General features: G+C 36.2%; 1 protein-coding gene across 1 annotated transcript; it reads left to right on the forward strand.

Annotated features, from left to right (window-relative positions):
- Window positions 1-3454: 3454 nt before the first annotated feature.
- abhd15a (abhydrolase domain containing 15a) lies at window positions 3455-19949 on the forward strand. The gene is made up of 3 exons (XM_073818407.1): window positions 3455-4463; window positions 9840-10192; window positions 13208-19949. Exons 1-3 carry the CDS (start codon window positions 3963-3965, stop codon window positions 13761-13763), a joined length of 1410 nt encoding a protein of 469 aa, XP_073674508.1. The 5' UTR covers window positions 3455-3962; the 3' UTR covers window positions 13764-19949.
- The last annotated feature ends 272 nt before the right edge of the window (window positions 19950-20221 follow it).

A 20221-nucleotide genomic window follows, 5' to 3' on the forward strand; every position in this document is an offset into this window, starting at 1 on the left:
TGTAATCCTGATGCTTGGTTTGCAGCACTATATAAAAACGCACTGGCATTAATGGGACCATTTCAGTGTCTATTCTGAAGGCATTAAGAATACACTGAGAACAATGGCTCAAGTGGTGCCAGCAGTCTCTGACTAGGCAACACACCCAACTGGAGTTGTGCCATATATAGGCTTTGTTTATTGCATTACAACCCCCCACTCGTTCAGCCATAATGCAGTTACAAAAACTCAACTCTGCTGCTTTTAAAATTTTTTTTTATAAGCATCAGACTACTTTTAAACACATTAGAAGGTCACATAAAACTAATATGATTATATAATAGGAATACTAGGTAATTCTGTGGCATTTTAAAGCAATTTGCTGCCTACTTGCAATCTGTCAACACTTTTTTTATCACTCTAAAACTAGTGTAAACTACCATTTTCATCTGAGCTGAACTGTGGGCGAAGATTGCAACAAAATTCAAATATTTGTGTGCAGTTTATAGTTTTAGTGAAGTACATCATGCTTCTTTTCTTAAAGGTGCACTCTGTTTTTTTTTTGTTAGCTGCTTTTTATTTGTCTCATAAAAATTAAGAAAGATGTCAACATTTGTCTTTGATTTGTGAACTGAAGTAGTTTGTTTTGTCACTCCATGGTGTGACTTTATGTATAGTACTTTCATTTTTTTTATTGCCACAAGAACAAGAAGTATTACATAATCATGGTATTTACATTATTTGACAGAAAATATAAGAAACAAAATAAAATGACATACTTTTCTGTTCTTTTAAAGTATTATTATTAGTAATAGTAATAGTAGTAACTTATTCCATTGTGTGTAAAAGCCTGTTTCTGCCACTGAATTAAAAAATAAAAAAGGTTTTTTGCTCAGAATGTGAGGTATAAACTCGCAATTGTGAGTCATAAAAACTTGCAATTCAGATTTTTTTCTCACAAATGAAAATGCTTTTTTTGAGAGAAAAAAGCCAGAATTGTGAAATATGAAAAAAGACTGATATGTTCTCAGAATTGCAAGTATATCTCTCATAATTTTGACTTAACTCACAATTGCATTTTATAAAGTCAGAATTGTGACTTTATTTCTCAGACTCGCAAGTAATTTCTCAGAATTCCGAGTTTATGTCTTGCAATTCTGAGAAAAAGTCAATTCTGACTTTTTCTTGCAGTTTTGAGTTTACATCTATAATTGCGAGATATAAACTCGCAATTGCAAGAAAAAAAGTCTGAATTGCGAGATGTAAAGTCCAAAAAGACTAATATGTTCTCTGAATTGCAAGTTTATATCTCATAATTCTGACCTTAACTCACAATTGCATTTTATGAAGTCAGATTTGCGAGTTTTCTCAGAATTGAAACTTTATTTTTCAGAATCGCAAGTTACTCGCAAGTTAGAGTTTATGTCATGCAATTCTGAGAGAAAAAGTAAAAAAAATTTTTTTTTCAGAATTGCGACATTATTTATCGAGTTTAGTTATCCGAATCACGAGTTTGTCTTGCAATTCTATAAGAAAAAAAAGTCAGATTTGTGAGTTTGCTCAGAATTGTGACTTTATTTCTCAGAATCGTTATTTCTCAAAATTCCGAGTTTGTCTTGCAATTCTGAGAAAAAAAGTCAGACTTGCGAGTTTCCTCAGAATTGCAACATTATTTCTCAGAATCTCAAGTTATTTCTCAGAATCCCGAGTTTATGTCCTGCAATTCTGAGAAAAAAAGTCAGATTTGCGAGTTTCCTCAGAATTGTGACTTTTTTTCAGAATCTCAAGTTTAATTCAAGTTTATATCTCACAGTTATGAATTTGTATTACGCAATTCTGAGAAAAAATACAGATTTGCGAGTTTGTATCACAATGCAATTCTGAGAAAAAAAAAATTGCGAGTTTTCTCAGAATTGTGACTTTATTTCTCAGAATCGCAAGTTTATTTCTCAGAATTGAACGTTTATATCTCACAATTGCGAATTTGTATCATGCAATTCTGAGAAAAAGTCACATTTGCCAGTTTTTTTCTCTGAATTGCAACTTTACTTCACAGAATCCCAAGTTATATCTCAAAATTCAGTTTGTCTTGCAATTCTGAGAAACAAAGTTTGCGAGTTTATGTCACCCAATTCTGAGAAAAAAAGTCAGATTTGCGAGTTTTCTCAGAATTGCGACTTTATTTCTCAAAATCGCAAGTTATTTTTCAGAATCCTGAGTTTATGTCCTGCAATTCTGAGAAAAAAAGTCAGATTTGCAAGTTTTTATCACACAAAGTGACTTTATTTCTCAGAATCGTGAGTTATTTCTCAGAATTCTGAGTTGATATTTTGCAATTCTGAGGAAAAAAGTCAGATTTGCAAGTTTGTCTCAGAATTCCATTCTGAGAAAAAGTCACATTTGCGAGTTTCTATCACACAATGCAATTATGAGGGAAACAAAAGTCACATTTGCGAGTTTTCTCAGAATTGTGACTTTATTTCTCAGAATCGCAAGTGATTTCTCAAAATTCCAAGTTTATGTCTTGCAATTCTGAGGGAAAGAAGTCAGATTTGTGCGTTTGTTTCACACAGTGCAATTCTGAGAAAAAAAGTCAGATTTGCGAGTTTCCTTAGAATTGCGACTTTATTTCTCGCAATTCTGAGAAAAAAATCAGATTTGCGAGTTTGTATCAGACAATGCAATTCTGAGAAAAAGGTCCAGATTTGCGTGTTTGTGTAACACAATGCAATTCTGCGAAAAAAGATTTGCGAGTTTTCTCAGAATTGCGACTTTATTTCTCAGAATCGCAAGTTTATTTCTTAGAATCACTAGTGTATTTCTCAGAATAGCATTATATCTCACAATTACTAATTTGTATCACGCAATTCTGAGAAAAAAAATCTGAATTGTGAGTTATAACGTAATTCTGAGAAGAAAAAAAGGAATGCGATATATAAACTCGCAAATAAAATAAAGCCAAAATCACCTTTTTTAATGTTTTATTCAGTGGCAGAAAGGGGCTTCCAAAGTTTTGCAACACTGCTCATGTCAACATAAAGACACCCATGATGGAGTAACCCGCTCCATGTAAAATAAAACTGTTTACTAATTTGACATGAATATGTAATACCTCTTGTTCTTGTGGGATTGAATAATTAAAGCAAAAAAAAAAAAAAAAAAAAAAAACCACCAGCATATTTCATTTTCATCTCATGTGAACTTTAATAATATTTCTAAAAAGAACTGTTCTTTTTTTATGTGTAAAACTTACCTGATCAAAGTTGAATTTGCTTTAAATACAAGTAATCCAAGCATTTAGGCTTTTGTAATGAACAACAGCTGTTAAGAAACACGATTGAAAGAGGTACGAGACAAGTGCGATTTATTACAGCATCAGCCTAAAAGTATTGCAGATGAATAATATCTTCTGGAGAGGGCGTTCCTTCTCTATAACAGGGATGATTCACGGACTCGAGCCAGTGTGTGATGCGACTCCACACAGAAAACTATCTGACAATCATTCATTACAATATCTGTTCTGTGGCAGACCACTGAAATGAGCACAAAAATGCCACAAGACTGCATCTGAGTCTGACAAGCGGATGCAGGTGAAGAGTTGACTGCGAAAGAGGAGCAATTGCATAATCAGACGGAGCACAAAGAGGCAGCGAGGGCGCTTCATTTTTGAACTATGGCGGCAACACACCACATTTTTCTCACATAAATTTTGATTATGGGAAAACGTGCCATCTTGGAGAACAGCGACGAATTACTGGATATGAGGATAAAAAACACCCAGCCTCAAAACTTTGAAGTTTATATAGTCGCTACCAGAGGCAGCGTTCATTTTTAGGCGACTACCTGTGCAGTGTGCTATCAATTAACACTAAACTGACTCGCTTGTGTCAATTGGCAGGGTTTTTAAATCAACATCGGAAGCTTTTGGAGGTAGGCTATTTGTTTGTGCAGGTTTTTCAACTGCAGCCTCAGAAGCCGTTCAAATGCTGGAATGGGTTGGTGCTGCTTGTTTAATGGTTTTAATGGCCATACTCTGGCCAGTGGTGAAGTGTTTTGGAGCAGAGACTCACTCCACGCTGCTGCTTCCACGGCGCGACAGCAAAAGATCCGCGGAAAGATGCGACTCGAAACTAGAGGGACAAGGTGAATCAGACACGGTCGCCTTGATATGCAAACCCTCCGCGCTGGCGAACTACCTGCTCAAACATTGCATGAGTTTTTGCAAGTCTCTATCGATACCGAAATGGAACTGGCGAATGAGTTCGTCTTTGCAGACTGTTGTCGGCGCTTTGTGGCCGTTTGAGTGTCCGGTGCATTTCATCCGAGATCATTTGCAGCTGAGTGATGATGGACTCGTGGCGTTGGACTGGGCTGTTGTTGGTGCAGCACATCACAAGAGGCGCAGGACGTCCAGTAATTCCACAAGTCCAGTTCTGCTCATCATTCCCAACTCTTTTGGGAAAATCACCAGGAATGTTCTAAAGGTAATTGACTTCTTAAAAAAACATATTTTTACCTTTTTAGGAATAAAGAGCGCGGTGCACTGTAGCTGTAAATACCATGTAGTTTCTTTTGAAAACAGGCTATGTAACATTTTCAGTGAGTGTTGCATACAAAAGCAGTTTTAGTTATAAAATATAATATCTATCTACACACAAGTGTGTGTTCTTTGACCCATATACAGAAGATCAAAAGAACCAGTTATGATTTGTTACCTTTGGCCTTTTTACACACAGATACACTATACCAGTCAAAAGTTTTTCATAACTAAGTAATTCATAAATAGTTATTTTGAATATGGGTCAAATAGGCATATAAGAGTATATTTAAGCATTAAATCTATCTATCTACACTACTAGTCAAAATTTTTTGAACAGTAAGATTTTTAATGTTTTTTTTAAAGAAGGCTCTTCTGCTCATAAAGCCTGCATTTATTTGATCCAAAGTACAGCAAAAATAATAACATTTTGAAATATTTTTACTATTTAAAATAGGTGTTTTCTATTTGAATATATTTTAAAAACGTAATTTATTCCAGTGATCAAAGCTAAATTTTCAGCATAATTATGCAAGTCTTAAGTGACATCCTTCAGAAATCATTCTAATATGCTAAATTGCTGTTCAAGAAACGCTTATTATTATTATTATTATTATCATCAGTATTTAAAAAAAGTTGAGTACATTTTCAGGATTCTTTAATGAAAATAAAGATCCAAAGACCAGTTTTAATCTGAAATAAAAAGCTTTTGTAACATTATACACTATTTATTTCTTATTGGAAAATAAATTATAGAAGTTATTACTTTTATTTAGCAAGGTTGCTTTAAATTGATCAAAAGTGATGATAAAGGCATTTATAATGTTACAAAAGATTTCTATTTCAGGTAAATGCTGTTCTTCTGAGCTTTCTATTTATCAAAGAATTATGTTTTCAACATAATAATAAGTGGTTTTTAGCAGCAAATCGGAATATTAGAATGATTTCTGAAGGATCGTGTGACTGGAGTAATGAGGCTAAAACTTCAGCTTTGAAATCACAGGAATAAATTACATTTTAAAATATATTCAAATAGAAACCTCATTTTTAAATTAGAAAAATATTTCAAAATTTTAGTTTTTGCTACTTTTGGATCAAATAAATGCAGGTTTGATGAGCAGAAGAGACTTCTTTAAAAACATTAAAATTCTTACTATTCAAAAATTAGATTTAATGCTTAAATAAGTATTCTCTTCGACCCATATTCAAAAGATCAAAATAACTAGTTATGAACTTTAACCACTGGTTTTTAGTGTGTCATGCAGCTTAGCAAATTCACAAATCAAATTTAGCTCAAAAATATTTTATATTTTCAGTATTATAGGGTATTATGAGGCTAAAGACCCCTTTGATGTAATTTTCAAAACACTACATGGCAACCAAAATGTCTACAGTAGTTAAACACCTGCATAGATCTTTTCTGTTGTGTTGTCAATTTTTAAGCCAATCCAGATGTTGCTGTTTTTGTTTTTTTTTTTAAGAAAAGGAGCAGCTTTCGATTTTAAGAGTTGAAATAAAGTCTGTGACTAACAGTACTTGTGCACACACACAAAAAAAAATAAAAAAATTTTGCACTTGCGTAACGGTTTGGTCAGTTACCTGGATGCGCAGCCATACTGGAGTTATTTGGATCTAAACAACAGCATGGATTGCATGGTAAATATACTACTGAATACGTTGTTCAGCTAATTGATGCTGTCTAAACCACTGAAAAAATGTGTGGAAACTGATAAATCGAATAGAGAAGGATTAAGTAAGCAGGAAAGGGCACAATATTTTGTCAAACTAAAGTTAATAGGTGGTAAAGATGCATACAAGCAGTATTAATTAAAGATATTAGTCTGATATTTCATTTACCTGACCGGAAATGATAAGAACAAACACAAATGTTAAGATTCTTGACCTGGAAATCCTGGTTCAGTTTGGCCAACCACAAACACCTTCTTTTGCACTCTTCTCCTTAATTTGTCATAACCTTTGGCAGTCTATAGTACTCCAAATGTTTTTTCCCGGTCCGACCGATTAGTACAGCCCAAAACATGACAATAATTGACCAATTTCAGTGGCAATAATTAGCAAAATATGCAAGTTTTGTTCGGTTCAGTGGCACTGTTTACATTCAGTGCTGCCAAAATGGCCGATTGATGACGCGTTGTGAAAACACGTATATAAAAATGTGGGGTTTTATTTAACAGACATGAGAAACATTGTTATTTTACTGAAAGAGTTCAATAAATGCACTTTTAAATTTCTGAATTTTTAAAACTGAAGCAGTTAACAGAAAACAATTAAATGTACAAGTGTTAATCGTCACGGGTAAGTAGCAAATTACTATTGGGAATACCGTATGAAACTGGGGTACGGTAGGTGAAGTGAATATATTCTGTTTGACTGTTTTGCATCAAAGAGAAGATGCATGACTTTTTCATTATTTCAATTACAGCATGCATGATAGAGCCCCTCTCTGACTCTTTGCAACAGACTCAGAAGTGAGTCATTCCTCCTCACCCAATTTGGAGCTCACTCCATATTCCAGACCTAAAGCTCCAGGCAACTTAAAGTAAACTCATTAGCTTTCACACTCCATCATGGATGAGTCCCAGAGAAATGTACTCCATGCTCACCGGAACTTTGTTAGCTGTGCATTGTAGAGAATATAATCGGTGTGTCAGCAGGCTCCTCTGCTGCTTCTTTTTGTGCGGGGCATGACTGAGAGCACTGATGGTGGAGGTATCTTTGTGGACAGATGGCATATAAGAGGCTATTGTAAGTTTTTGGGTTGTGGAAAAACTATTTGCGACACTAGGCTTTTATTAGACTGACTGAAAATGTAAATTAGCAGAGACCCAACTTCTTTTTTACAGAACAATGAAGTCATGCATATGGTTCCCTTTTAGTTTTATAGATTTGGCACGGTGTATTTCAAGGCTGTAATATGCAAGCCTGAATGTATGCTCAAATAGACACATTTTAAGGTGTTGGTTGGGGTTGAGTGCTAGTCCACTCCGGTTTCCATATGTTTCCAGATGACTGTTATTTACAGGGTGATCACTGCACTCAAGGCGAGAGACTGCACCCAATTTGCACTTTGCAAAGCAGCGCTGGACTGCAGCAAGAGCTAGTGTGTTTCCTGGCTGTTGAGGGAATTGACGTAAGTAAGGGATATGAAAATACTGTGGTGAGAGGCTGATCCTGTTTCTACATTAAGTCATATTCATTTGCATCTTGGAACAATTAGACAATTGCCATCACAAAGAGAACAGAGGAATTACTGTGCATTTTCTTTTATTTTTATTTTTTGGTCTTTTTGTTGTTGTACCTCTAACAAGAACATATGAGGATGACAGAAGGTGAAGATCTACAGTAAAGATCTAAAAACTTGTTTCTCATATGAGCACCTGGTCATGTTGTGATATATTGATTTTAGGGGAAAATATAAACATACTAGTGCTGAACAATATACCATTTCAAACAGTAAACCGGTTTGAATTATGCACATTGTATTTTTTTTTTTAAACAACATGACGGTACAAGTGGCTAAGCAATGTGGACCACTTTGTGAACTGAGAGCAGATCCCCGTTAACTGCATACACTGTTTAAAGAACTATTAATAACACACAACTAATTCTTCTACTGGGCAAATAAACCAGAGCCAGAGATGCTGAAGACTAACACTAAGAGGAAAAAATAGGCCTACTGATCCGTGAAATACTGAATTGGGGGTGAGGGGTATCTCTAAGGAGAACTAACTGTCATTAGAAAAGTTTAGATGGTATTTTCTTTTCATTTTACTTTATAATGCATATTGATGTAGTATTTAAAAGCATAGTGCTGTTGTCTTTACAGCGTTAAGCAAGGAAGCGCTGTATCGCTGCTGGATTTAAAATGATTTTAGTGGTATCTAATTTTTTTTTTAAGTAAAATTATATTTTATTTACTTCAGCTTCACCTCAGTGTACTTCTACAGTTGAAGTCAAAAGTTTACGTACACTTTGCAGAATCTGCAAAATGTTAATTATTTTACCAAAATAAAAGGGCTCATACACAAAGCATGTTTATTTAGTACTGACCTGAATAAGATATTTCACATAAAAGATGTTTACATATAGTCCATAAGATAAAAATAATAGTTGAATTTATAAAAAAATGATCCCAGAAGTTTACATACACTTGATTTTTAATACTGTATTGTTTAGTTTTTTTTGTTTAGTGATGGTGGTTCATGAGCTCCTTGTTTGTCCTGAACAGTTAAACTCCCACTGTTCTAAAGAAGAAGCCTTCAGGTCACACAAATTCTGTGTTTTTCAGCATTTTTGTGTATTTGAACACTTTCCAACAATGACTGTATGATTATAAGATCCATCTTTTCACTGAGGACAACTGAGAGACTCATATGCAACTATTACAGAAGGTTCAAACACTTACTGATGCTTCAGAAGGAAAATGATGCATTAAAAGCTAGGGGTGTAAACTTTTGAACAGACTGTGTACATTTTTCTTATTTTGCCTAAATATATATATATATTTCATTTAGCTACAGAAAAGATACTTGCATGTTTCCCAGAAGACAAAATAAGTTACATTTACCCTGATCTTCAAATTCGAAAAGTTTTCACCTCCCCAATTCTTAATGCATTGTATTTTCTCGTGAAGCATCAGTGAGCGTTTGATCCTTCTGTAATGGTTGCATATGAGTCTCTCAGTTGTCCTCAGTGTGAAAAGATGGATTTTACAGTCATACAGTCATTGTTGGAAAGAGTTCAAATACACAAAAATGCTGGGAAAAAAAACTTAAAGGCTTTTTATTTTTCTATTTAGTATGATCCCTCGTTTTAATTAAGTTAACAGATTCTACAAGGTGTATGTAAACTTTTGACTTCAACTGTATGTATTAAATCTTCATTTTCCTACATCTCACTCTAAGATTATAGGAAATTGTGATATTTTGCACTCTGTTGGATTGTTTATTTATAAGGATTCTTCAGACTTGTGGAATTTGGCGCCACTGTTGCTGGTTCTTCCATCAAGTAACAGAATTTAGCACAACCCTGAAGTTAACACAATTCAGGGACAAAGAGAAAACTACTGACCACATTATGGTAGCAAAATATATGTTTATGTATGTGTGTGTGTATATATATTTAACAGAGTTTTATGGCAGCACCCTGCTTCAAATTTAATTAAAATGTGTATGTTAGAATATTTATTTTTTCTTTAAGCCAAGACTACTTATTACAGGTGTGGATAAGACTCAAACAAAACATCTCTGTTTATATGCACAAGTATGACCCTTGTATGACGATTTCTGTTTTTTCTCTTCAGCTCTGTGAGGCAGCTCTGAGTCACGGCTACCTCCCTGTGATCTTCAACCGCCGAAGTCAGAACGGGGCGCCGCTCTGTACTGTGAAGCTGCAGCAGTTTGGTGACCCGACTGACCTGCGTGAAGCGGTGCGCTACATTCGTTACCGACAGCCAGCAGGCCAGATCTATGCCGTGAGTGAGAGCACCGGTTCAGGACTCCTGCTGTCCTACTTGGGCGAGTGCGGCTCCTCCAGCTACGTGACGGCTGCGGCCTGCCTGTCTCCGGTTTTCCGGTGCCAGAGCTGGTTTGAGAGCGGCCCGACCTGGCCATTCCACTGGGCTCTCCTGCTTTACCAAAAAATCTGCCTCAGCAGGTAAGGTTATAGGAAGGATCCTGTTCCTCTCACTTTCCTCAAAATACATGAGTTTATATTGACGACTATTTAGAAATGGACTACAGATAGATGATAAAACATTTACACAGCAGTGTGCAGCTTTTCATTTAAATTTTCAGTCAAAGAGCAACAAGATAAACAATAAGTCTTCACTGCTTTCCTATCGATAAGCAGTGGAGAAAAGAATGGAAAAAAACACCTGTGGACGAATAAAACTTCCTAAGGACCCACGTCTTTCTTCTCTCCACTTTAGCCCTGATGCCTTTGAGGCTTTTAGTAGATCACAGCTACTAAAAAAAAAGAGCTTACAAATAGCAGAGATAAGAAATGCTAGATGCCATTCCGGCAGGATGTAAACATGTTGACGCTTCTTGTGATGCTGTAGCCACTAAAAGTTTAACCCCCGGTTTCACAGACAAGGTTTAAGTCTAGTCCTAGACTAAAATGTAAGTCTGAGCTGTTTCAACTAAAATAAAATTGCACTGATTGATCCTAAAATATATTAGTGCCTTTGTTTTGTCTCAAGATGTTTTTATTCTAACCACGTTTATGAAAATTCCTTAAATGTCCTAATTGAACTTTGGCCTAATCTTGGCTTAGTCTAAACCCTGTCTGTGAAACTGGGCCTAAAAGTCTCAGCGTGGATTTCACTCGATATCCAGGGGCGTTTAGACTCCTTGTTGGAAAAATAGATGGTACAGGATTTGGTTTAAGCCTACGCTTATATCCATTGCCACCTGTAAGCTCTTTCAGTAGCTGTGGTCATCTTATCAGTGTTTTTTCCGAGTTCTGTCGCGATAAAAATAGCAACAGGTAGCACCAGTAGCTGTAGTAATGGCGCCCCCCCCCCCATAGTCCAAAATATCTATAAAACGATATGGATTTTTTCAAATAACATAAATTCTTCATACGTTTTCTACTACATATTTTAGTAAGAGACATCATTTATGTTATTTTTCCGAGTTGTGTTGTGGTAAAAATGGCAACAGGTAACTCCAGTAGCTCATCGATGGCAACCATTTTACATCATCGAAATAGTAGCGCCCCTCAATCTAAAATATGTATAAAACGATGTGGATTTTTAAAATAATGTAAAAAAAAAATTCATGGGTTTTTTACTACATATTTCAATAATAGACATAATTTGTTATTTTTACGAGTTGTTGTGGTAAAAATAGCAACAGGTAGCGCTAGTAGCTCACCGAGTGCAACCATTTCACATTATTAAAATAATGGTGCCCCCCATAATCCAAAATATGTCTAAAACTATGTGGGTTTTTTAAACAACATAAATCTTTCATGCGTTTCTACTACATATTTCCGTAAAATACATTATTGATGTTATTTTAAGCCATACAGGTCCTAAAACCCAGGGTTTAAGCAAGCAGCTTTACAGTATTAACACAAAAAAAAAAAAAAATCAATTAGAAGTGCAGCTTCAGAACTGTAAGGCAGTTCTCCAGTCTGTTCATGTTTTTACTCACAGGCGTCTTGACCTTGACGGACTGAACAGAAGAGCCCCAGAGCACACCTATCTATTATGTAATCACCATAGACCAATGATAGTTAGATGGTGTTTACCAGCCAGAGCAAACTTTCCCATAAAGTTCAAAGTTGAAAAGCTGTTTTGAATTCCTGGGAAAAAAAAAAAAAAAAAAAAAACTTGAAATGAACTTTATTTTGACCTGATTTTGTTCAAAATTCCATTCCATCTGTATTATTGTTCATGTTGTTGAGAAAAAAATAATTAAAACAAGGTTTATTTTGACTTGGTTTAGACAGTGTATATATTAAGTAAAGTTTCTTATTCAGTTAGCAATTTTTTGTAAGATTTTGTGTTTTTCTTACCATAAATAAGTAAAATGTACGGTGGCCGACAGAGGCCAACGCGCTGCAAACAAGAAAACACATGCAAACAGAAAAAACGACAACAAATTAAGAAAACATCTTCATCCGTTTGACAACACAGGCGCTGCAAATCCTCGCAACGCAAACACAAATACGGAAACGCGCTGCAAATTCTCACAACACAACCAAACTCAGTAACGCGCTGCGAACACACGAAGGCGCTGCAAACTAACAAACGCGCTGCATATAGATCGGTCCACAACGGAAATGTTTCAGGGGGACCTCAAAAAGTGACGAACTCATCTGGGACCTGATTATTTATATCACTATATTACCTGATTATTTATATCACTATCACCTTTAAATGATACTATACTATCACTAAAAGGTGATAGTTCACCGATAACACCTCTGCTCTGACCAACAGCCACTGAACAAATAATCAGGTCCTAGATAGGTTCGTCACTTTTTGAGGTCCCCCTGAAACATTTCCGTTGTGGACCGATCTATATGCAGCGCGTTTGTTAGTTTGCAGCGCCCTCATGGGTTTGCAGCGTGTTTCTGAGTTTGGTTGTGTTGTGAGAATTTGCAGCGCGTTTCCGTATTTGTGTTTGCGTTGCGAGGATTTGCAGCGCCTGTGTTGTCAAACGGATGAAGATGTTTTCTTAATTTGTTGTCGTTTTTTCTGTTTGCATGTGTTTTCTTAAGTTTGCAGCGCGTTGGCCTCTGTCGGCCACCGTAAAAATGTTTGCCAGTCAGCAAAGAAAAAAATAAAGAAACGTATGAAAAAATGGAAAACTAGTCTTAATATCTTTTGGCAGTTTCTTGTTTTAAGGATTTTTATTTATTTATTATTATTCAATGGCATTATATAGATTAGATTTAAAGTTGTGTTTCGCTTGTCCAAAGGGATTGGTTACAATCAGGTGTTGCTGAAATAAATCAACTCGGGGTGATCCAAATTAAACTAAAATGCTGTTGCCATAGCGACCAGCGATTCGCATCCAGTGCTATTGATTTCTGCAATCCGTCTAAACGGGTTGCCTGCTTACTCGCAACTCGAATCAATGATGATAACAAAACTCTTCCGTTGCTGCTCTTCTCTATAATGACTATACTCAATATTGTGTTAAATCCCATCTGCAGGTATAAAACAGTGCTCGGAGAGCTTGTCCACACAGACAGCTTATTCTCCAGCTGCTCTTTGAAGGCAATGGAGGAGGCGCTATTCTGTCACTCCGGCTTAAAAGGGACAATGACGGAGGGAGCAGGTAGCTGGGAGGCGTACTGGGAACGTAACGACCCACTGAGAGACATAGATGAAGTGGCCATTCCTGTGCTGTGCGTGTGCAGCCAGGACGACCCCGTACGAGGGGAGCCACAGGCCACGCTACCATTAGAGCTTTTTGAGAGCAACCCACATTTCTTCCTGCTTTTGACTCTCCACGGAGGCCACTGTGGCTTCTCCACATCAGACGAAGGGCCGATCGTCTGGAGCCACCAAGCCATACTGGAGTTCTTTCGGGCCACCACTGATTTCTTCGCCGCGGAGGAGCGCGCCAAGCTGGCGGCCCGGCGGAGGGGTTTAGGCGGGGCTGGCAAGACTTTTCGCCATCGCAGCGTCAGCACATGCAAGAGACTTCCCGTCTGCTCGCATAACATTCATGCTATCTACAACTGGCAGAGGTCCTACACCAGATGATGATGTGCTTGGAGGGTCCCCACTTTGTTTGGGATTACAGAGAGACTGGAATAGCAAAGAACACTGCCAGAAAAGGATAAATTGGAAACCATTGTCTGACCTGCTGTACATCGCAGCCAAGAAAACCAGCAGTCGAGACAAAATATCTCGGTTTACAATAACGACTGTTCAGAGTTTGGACTACCATTGTCAACAGAAAGGCGCCGCCTGTCTTTGAGGATGTTAGAACATAGATTTTTTGAGAAAAATGCTAAAAGCTGAAGTAGAACATTAGAAGGGTTTCAAAATGTCACATTTAATGGCAAAAATAACTTTTTTAATCAGTACTTTTGGTAACTAAAAAAAATCTTTTTTTTTTTGTTTAAGTTAATAAGACTTAAAGGTTTAATTACTCACCCTCAAGTCATGCCAAACCCGTAAGACCTTCATTCATCTTCAGAACACAAATTAAGGTATTTTTGATGAAATCTGAGAGCTTTCTGATCCTCCATAGACAGCAAGGGTCCTTCCACGTTCAAGGCCCAGAAAGGTATTAAGAACATCGGCAAAATAATCCATGTGACACCAGTGGTTCAATCGTAATTTTTTGAAGCTTCGAGAATACTTTTTGTGCACAGAAATGAAATAAAAATAACAACCTTATTTAACAATTCTTTTCTGCATCCTTACTACTTTTTTTGGGCCTTGAACTTGGAAGGACCTTTGTCAAAGGTCAGAAGGATTTTGTCAAAAATATCTTAATTTGTGTTTTGAAGATGAACGATGGTCTTATGGGTTGAGAACGACATGAGAGAGAGTAATTAATGGCCACATTTTCATTTTTGAGTGAACTGTCCCTTCAATTAGAAGTCTTGAAATAAATTTCTTAGCACACTGGCGGTTTTTGGCTTACTATATTTTGTACACTTTATGGTTAAAACAAGAAAATAAGTTTGCTAGTGGGTTTAGAAAACTAAAGAAAACGTTAAGATATCTTGAAATAAATTTCTTAAATTAAAAGTGAAATAAAAGAATAATGTAATTCTGAAAACGAGTTTTGCTTCTCAAATTTACCTTGAAGCCTTAGCCTTAAAGGGATAGTTCACTCAAAAATGACAATTCTGTCATTAATTACTCGCCCTCATGTCGTTTCAAACCCATAAGACCTTTAATTTTCGAAGCACAAATTAAGATATTTTTATAGAGCTTTCTGATCCTGCATAGACACCAACCCAACTGACACTTCAAGGCCCAGAAAGGTAGTCAGGGTCAGAAAGCTCTCAGATTTCATCAAAAATATAGAACAAAGGTCTTACAGGTTTGTAACAACATAAGGGTGTGTAATTGATGACACAATTTTCATTTTTGGGTGAACTATACCTTTAAAGTTTTGTTTGACTTACTTTTTTTCAAAGGGATTGATTCAAATGTTTCAGTACTTCGTCCCAAAATTTAGAGAAGACTAAAACTGTTATTGGCTAAATAGTAGCCTTTTCTTTTGGTACTTTGGACGTCAGTAATATTTCGCCCTCTCTGCGTTAGCACATTCTCTGCATACGATAATGAAAAGTGACATTCTGTAATTTTCTGTGTTATACTGTTTTTCTCAGAGATTGCTAGTTTATTTAGACTTGTCTCTGCCGTAAGAGAAGAAGCCTGTGGATACGAAATACAGAGTCAGTCAGCACTGCTGGGGTTTCACATGACGTCATTCTGAGGTTTCGGGGAAAGCTAGTCTCCCATTGCCATGGGTGGAGCTCTGACACCGATTTATTTTTCCTTGCCTTTTCTATCTCCATCTCTTTCTAGTGTCCCATTGTTTGTATGTTAAATTATCTGTGAACACGGGAGCGTTAATTAAAGGGTTTCGGCTGAACACATTCTTGTATGCAAGTCAGGTTTTGTTAGTAAACGGGGCGTCAGAATTATAGGTTATGCAACAGACTGCATTAAACAGAAATGGGATTTCATTTACTCCCCCAACTGTTCCTGAGAGCAGACTGAAAAACATGAAAGCAAAGCTGAAGTGTTTGTAAGGCATGTGCATTTTGTCACAAAGCTCCACGCAATCTGATTACACAGTTCATTGGATGCATGATCACACTTTTACTGGGCAGCCCCAAATATAGCTTCAGCCTGGAGCCTGAGCTCAGAGAGAGGGGGTATGATTAGAAGAGACAGTCTCTGCAGGCTCCGGCTCTGACGCGCACGCTGACAGGCAGCACTACGGCAAACTATAGAAGCTTTGAAATGGTTTCTTTCTCTGGCTTTACTCTTTTTAATTAACCTATATAGCAAATCATGTCAATTTTTCAGTCAGTATCATCTAGAAAAAAACATTTTTAATATACAGTCTTGGCATATGTTCTGTAATGAATGTTTATCATAGTATGACTCTGCAGACATTTATGGGCATCTACATTACTGTACAAATCTAACAATTGTAATGTGAATATTACAATTCAAAACAACTGGCTTCTATTTTAATATAGTTTAAATGTAATTTATTCCTGTGGTGGCAAAACCCAATTTTCAGTATATTTACTTCAGTCTTCAAGTGTCACATGATCCTTCAAATATCATTCTAATATGCTTATTTGGTTCTCAAGAAACATTTACTATTATTATTATTAATGCTGAAAACAGTTGTGCTGCTTCATACTTTTGTTGAAACCATAAGTGTTTTTTTTTCAGGGTTATGTGATGAATAGAAAGTTCAAAAGAACAAAAGTTACTTGAATCAGAAATCAATATAAAAGTCTGTACTGTCACTTTCTATCATTTCTAATTAATGCGTCATTACTGAGTAAAAGTATTCGTTACTTAAAGAAACAAAACAAGTCTTACTGAACCCAAACCTTTTAACAGAAGCCTAGTGTGTCTTCATTTCCCCTGAGAGGTCCTAGAGACCAAAAAACTGCCCTTTTAGATTTAGCACTGTAATTTAATTGCCCTTTTGTGTTCCCAAACATTTGTTTTGATTTTCGATAATATGCCTTAATCGTTAAGGTTATAACGTTAGCGGCTAATATGACTTGATTGCTTACCTTGCCTATCGGTGAAACCACATTGCGAGCATTTTGTTATACAGTATCAAACAACTGTATTATAGATGTAACGTTAGCAAGATTTTTTGCTACTAAAGTAATAGTCCATATCTGTTGCTGCTTTTGACATTTACTCATTCGTTGATAAATTCTAGCATCTTTACAGAACTGCCTTACGGTGCCATCTAGTGGATAACAAATGAAAACAGGACAGTAACCACTATATGTGACCCTGGACCACAAAACCGTAAACCGTTCTTGCCGTAAATATATCAAAACTTAATTTTAGATTAGTAATATGCATTGCTAAGAACTTCATTTGGACAACTTTAAAGGTGATTTTCTCAATATTTAGATTGTTTTTGCACCCTTAGATTCCAGATTTTCATATAGTTGTATTTCAGCTAAATATTGTCCTATCCTAACAAACCATACATAAATGGAAAGTTATTTATTCAGCTTTCAGATGATCTCAATTAAAAAAAAAAATACCCTTATTACTGGTTTTGTGGTCCAGGTTTTGATTTGTACTTTTATATACTAATATGCACCTTTTAGGGATAAATAAATAAGGTCCAAAGGTTTGCCTTTTTAAAAGGTACAGTCTCAGTAACAACTTCTGCATCTTTTCTGACAGTGTGCTTTTCTGAAGTGCAACAGTACCTTAAGCTTCCAATACCTTTAAGGTACTAATATACTAAGGTGCTTTTGAGGCTTCTGCCCCAGTAAGATAAGATAAAGGTACATTTTTCTAAAACTATTTGTACTATAATTGAAGATTGAATGGGTGTACGCTTGATTTTATGCACTTGTTAGTAATGTGGGAAGCAGAAACCTGCTGGAGAGGAGTGTCCAAATACTTAGAGTGTGTCAAAGTGTTATTTTAAGTGGTTTTTTTTCCCAAAGAAAATTGTATGTATGCATATTGTATAATATCTAAAGTACACATTTCTAATTGTGCAGTTAATTCTCATATTGTATTTTCAGAAAGTTTTGGAATATTTGTCCTCTCTCTAAATTGGTCACTACCAAAACACATTAATATTAGAAGGGTTATATTGACCGGTTAATTTGTAAATTAAAAAGTAAATGAATAACAATTACATTTACATTTTTAACAATATTTCAAATGTAATTTATGAGATTTATTGTATTTGAGTCCAATTTTTCTTTGTAAAACAAAGTTAAAGATTTATTTGTTTGTATATACATTACACCAAAAACTATCATAATATCTTACTTGATAGTTCAGTATACTTTACTTTTGACAAAACATCCCATGTTTCAGTAGTGACTGCACATTTTTAGTGACAGTAATGCTTTGGTAGCAACCACATCACATTACAGAATTTTAACTTGTGACTTTTCTTTTTACATGGTTTCATAATTTACAAAGAAAGTATAAAATAAATATTTTTTTGAACTTCACTTTTTAAAAGAATCAAAAAGATACTTTTAAAAACAACAATGGGAAAAATGTATTTCAATATTTCAATGATTCAATATTTAAGAAATTTAGAGGTTATGGTTCGGGACAGCCACCTCCCAGTTGAAAGAACCCAACAAATTATGATTTTATATATATTAAGCTTACTAATAATTTAAATATAATCGTTTCAATAGATAATAAAACGATCTTAGTAAAGGTCTAAGAATTGAATTCTTAAATTCTTAGACTTATATTAACAACAACATTGTCAGTGGTAATGTCTGAAGATCTGCATGTTCCATGCGTACTCATACACACTGCTTTACAAGTATGTTCCAGCAGCAGATGGCAGTATGGGAAACAGCCGGAGACTATGGAAAAGCAGTGCAGACATGAGTGACAGTTACCATGACGCAGAGCACACTCGCTTTGGCTCGGAAAGCGAGTTTATATTTAGCACCTATTTTTAAGCTGAAACATGACACATGTAGCCTAAATAATTCCGCTTCGAAATTCATACAATGCTTTTGTCCCGGCGTGCATAAAAGAAAGGGGTTTCACAGAATGGGCTTTAACCAGAGAAGTTCTCCAATGTATGCATCAAAAGGTTGTATTAGCGGCGCGGTAGGGATGCGCACCATTAGTGGGTCATCAGTGGGCAATATTGACCTGTCATTGGGTGATGAAAGAGAGGCCACATCCGCACACCATGTTCCACATTAATGAAATGCATTGAATACCTCACGTTTTTGGACAGATTTGTTCCAGGTGAGCTTAAAGTTTGAACCAAAGGCCACATGATTCTGGCTGATGTCTTGTGTGTTTTGTTGATGTAATCTGGACTCTGCAGAAGTACAACACCTGTGTTATTTGACCTGGCCTTTGTTGCTGTTACCCAGGTGTGACCATTTCCCAACTCAAGCAGCAAATATTTGCAGAAGCCTTCGGCAAATTCTTCGCATGTGCTTGACGCAGATGTACTAGGTGGGGTGAACTCCCTCTCTCTCTGTCTAACACATATTATGTATCTCTTCTCATACCTAAATCTGCTTTAATCTCTCAATATCTGCTGTGACTCGGAGAAGAGCCGGTTAACGCCTATCCCCTGGGCAGAGACGCGAGGAGGACTGATGGCAGGAGATGTAATGTAGGGTGACAGGTTGCCTGGCTTGTCTGAAGGGGGCCAGATCAGGACCTCGCATTCTTCCCACTTTGATTTGGTTGAATCGCATTCTTGATGATCTTTACGGCTCGTTGAGGAGGAAGAAGGAAAAGCTGGCTACGTTTACCGGTGGCTACGTGGTGGTATTGCCCTCTCTGGTGGAGACTTGCATCAGGTTTTTTTTTCCATTGTGCAACTTCACGCCTGTGTAGCATGATCTGTGCTGCCACTTGACTGCTGACTGTCATCAGATATACCAGGCACAAGCCAAAAGAGCGGGGACGTTAGTTTCCACTGTTACAGTCAAGGGTTGTTCCAAAGAGAAGGGATTAACCACTAAAGTAACAGAGTTGGGGAGTAACTAGTTACATGTAACAGCGTTACGTAATGTAGTGAGAAAAAAAAACGTGTAATTTAATTACAGTTACTTATGAAAAAGTTAACGATTACAAAGGGAGTTGCTTTTGAAAATGTTTCTGTAAAAAGCTAGGATATGTTAAATAATATGAATTTGTTGCTTTGCCTGTCTTTTAAAGGCCTTTAAGTAAAGCAACACTTTTCTGATGTTATTGATTGGTTCTCTTGTTTGCATTTGCAGCACACCACATCTGGCAATTACATAGCCACTGAAAGTTTTAGGCTACAACCTGTTTGAGAGTTGATTAACTGATAAACAGTTGAAAACATTAGTTAGAAATGTAATAAAGTAATTGAAAAGTAATCGTTATTATTACTTTAATAAAGTAAGTACTTTAGTAAAGTAAAAAGTAAGTAGTTACACTACTTACAGTTGGGATCAAAAGTTTTCATACACCTTGCAGAATCTGCAAAAGGTTAATTA

This window comes from Garra rufa, chromosome 14, assembly GCF_049309525.1.
Source record: "Garra rufa chromosome 14, GarRuf1.0, whole genome shotgun sequence".
NCBI lineage: Eukaryota > Metazoa > Chordata > Actinopteri > Cypriniformes > Cyprinidae > Garra > Garra rufa.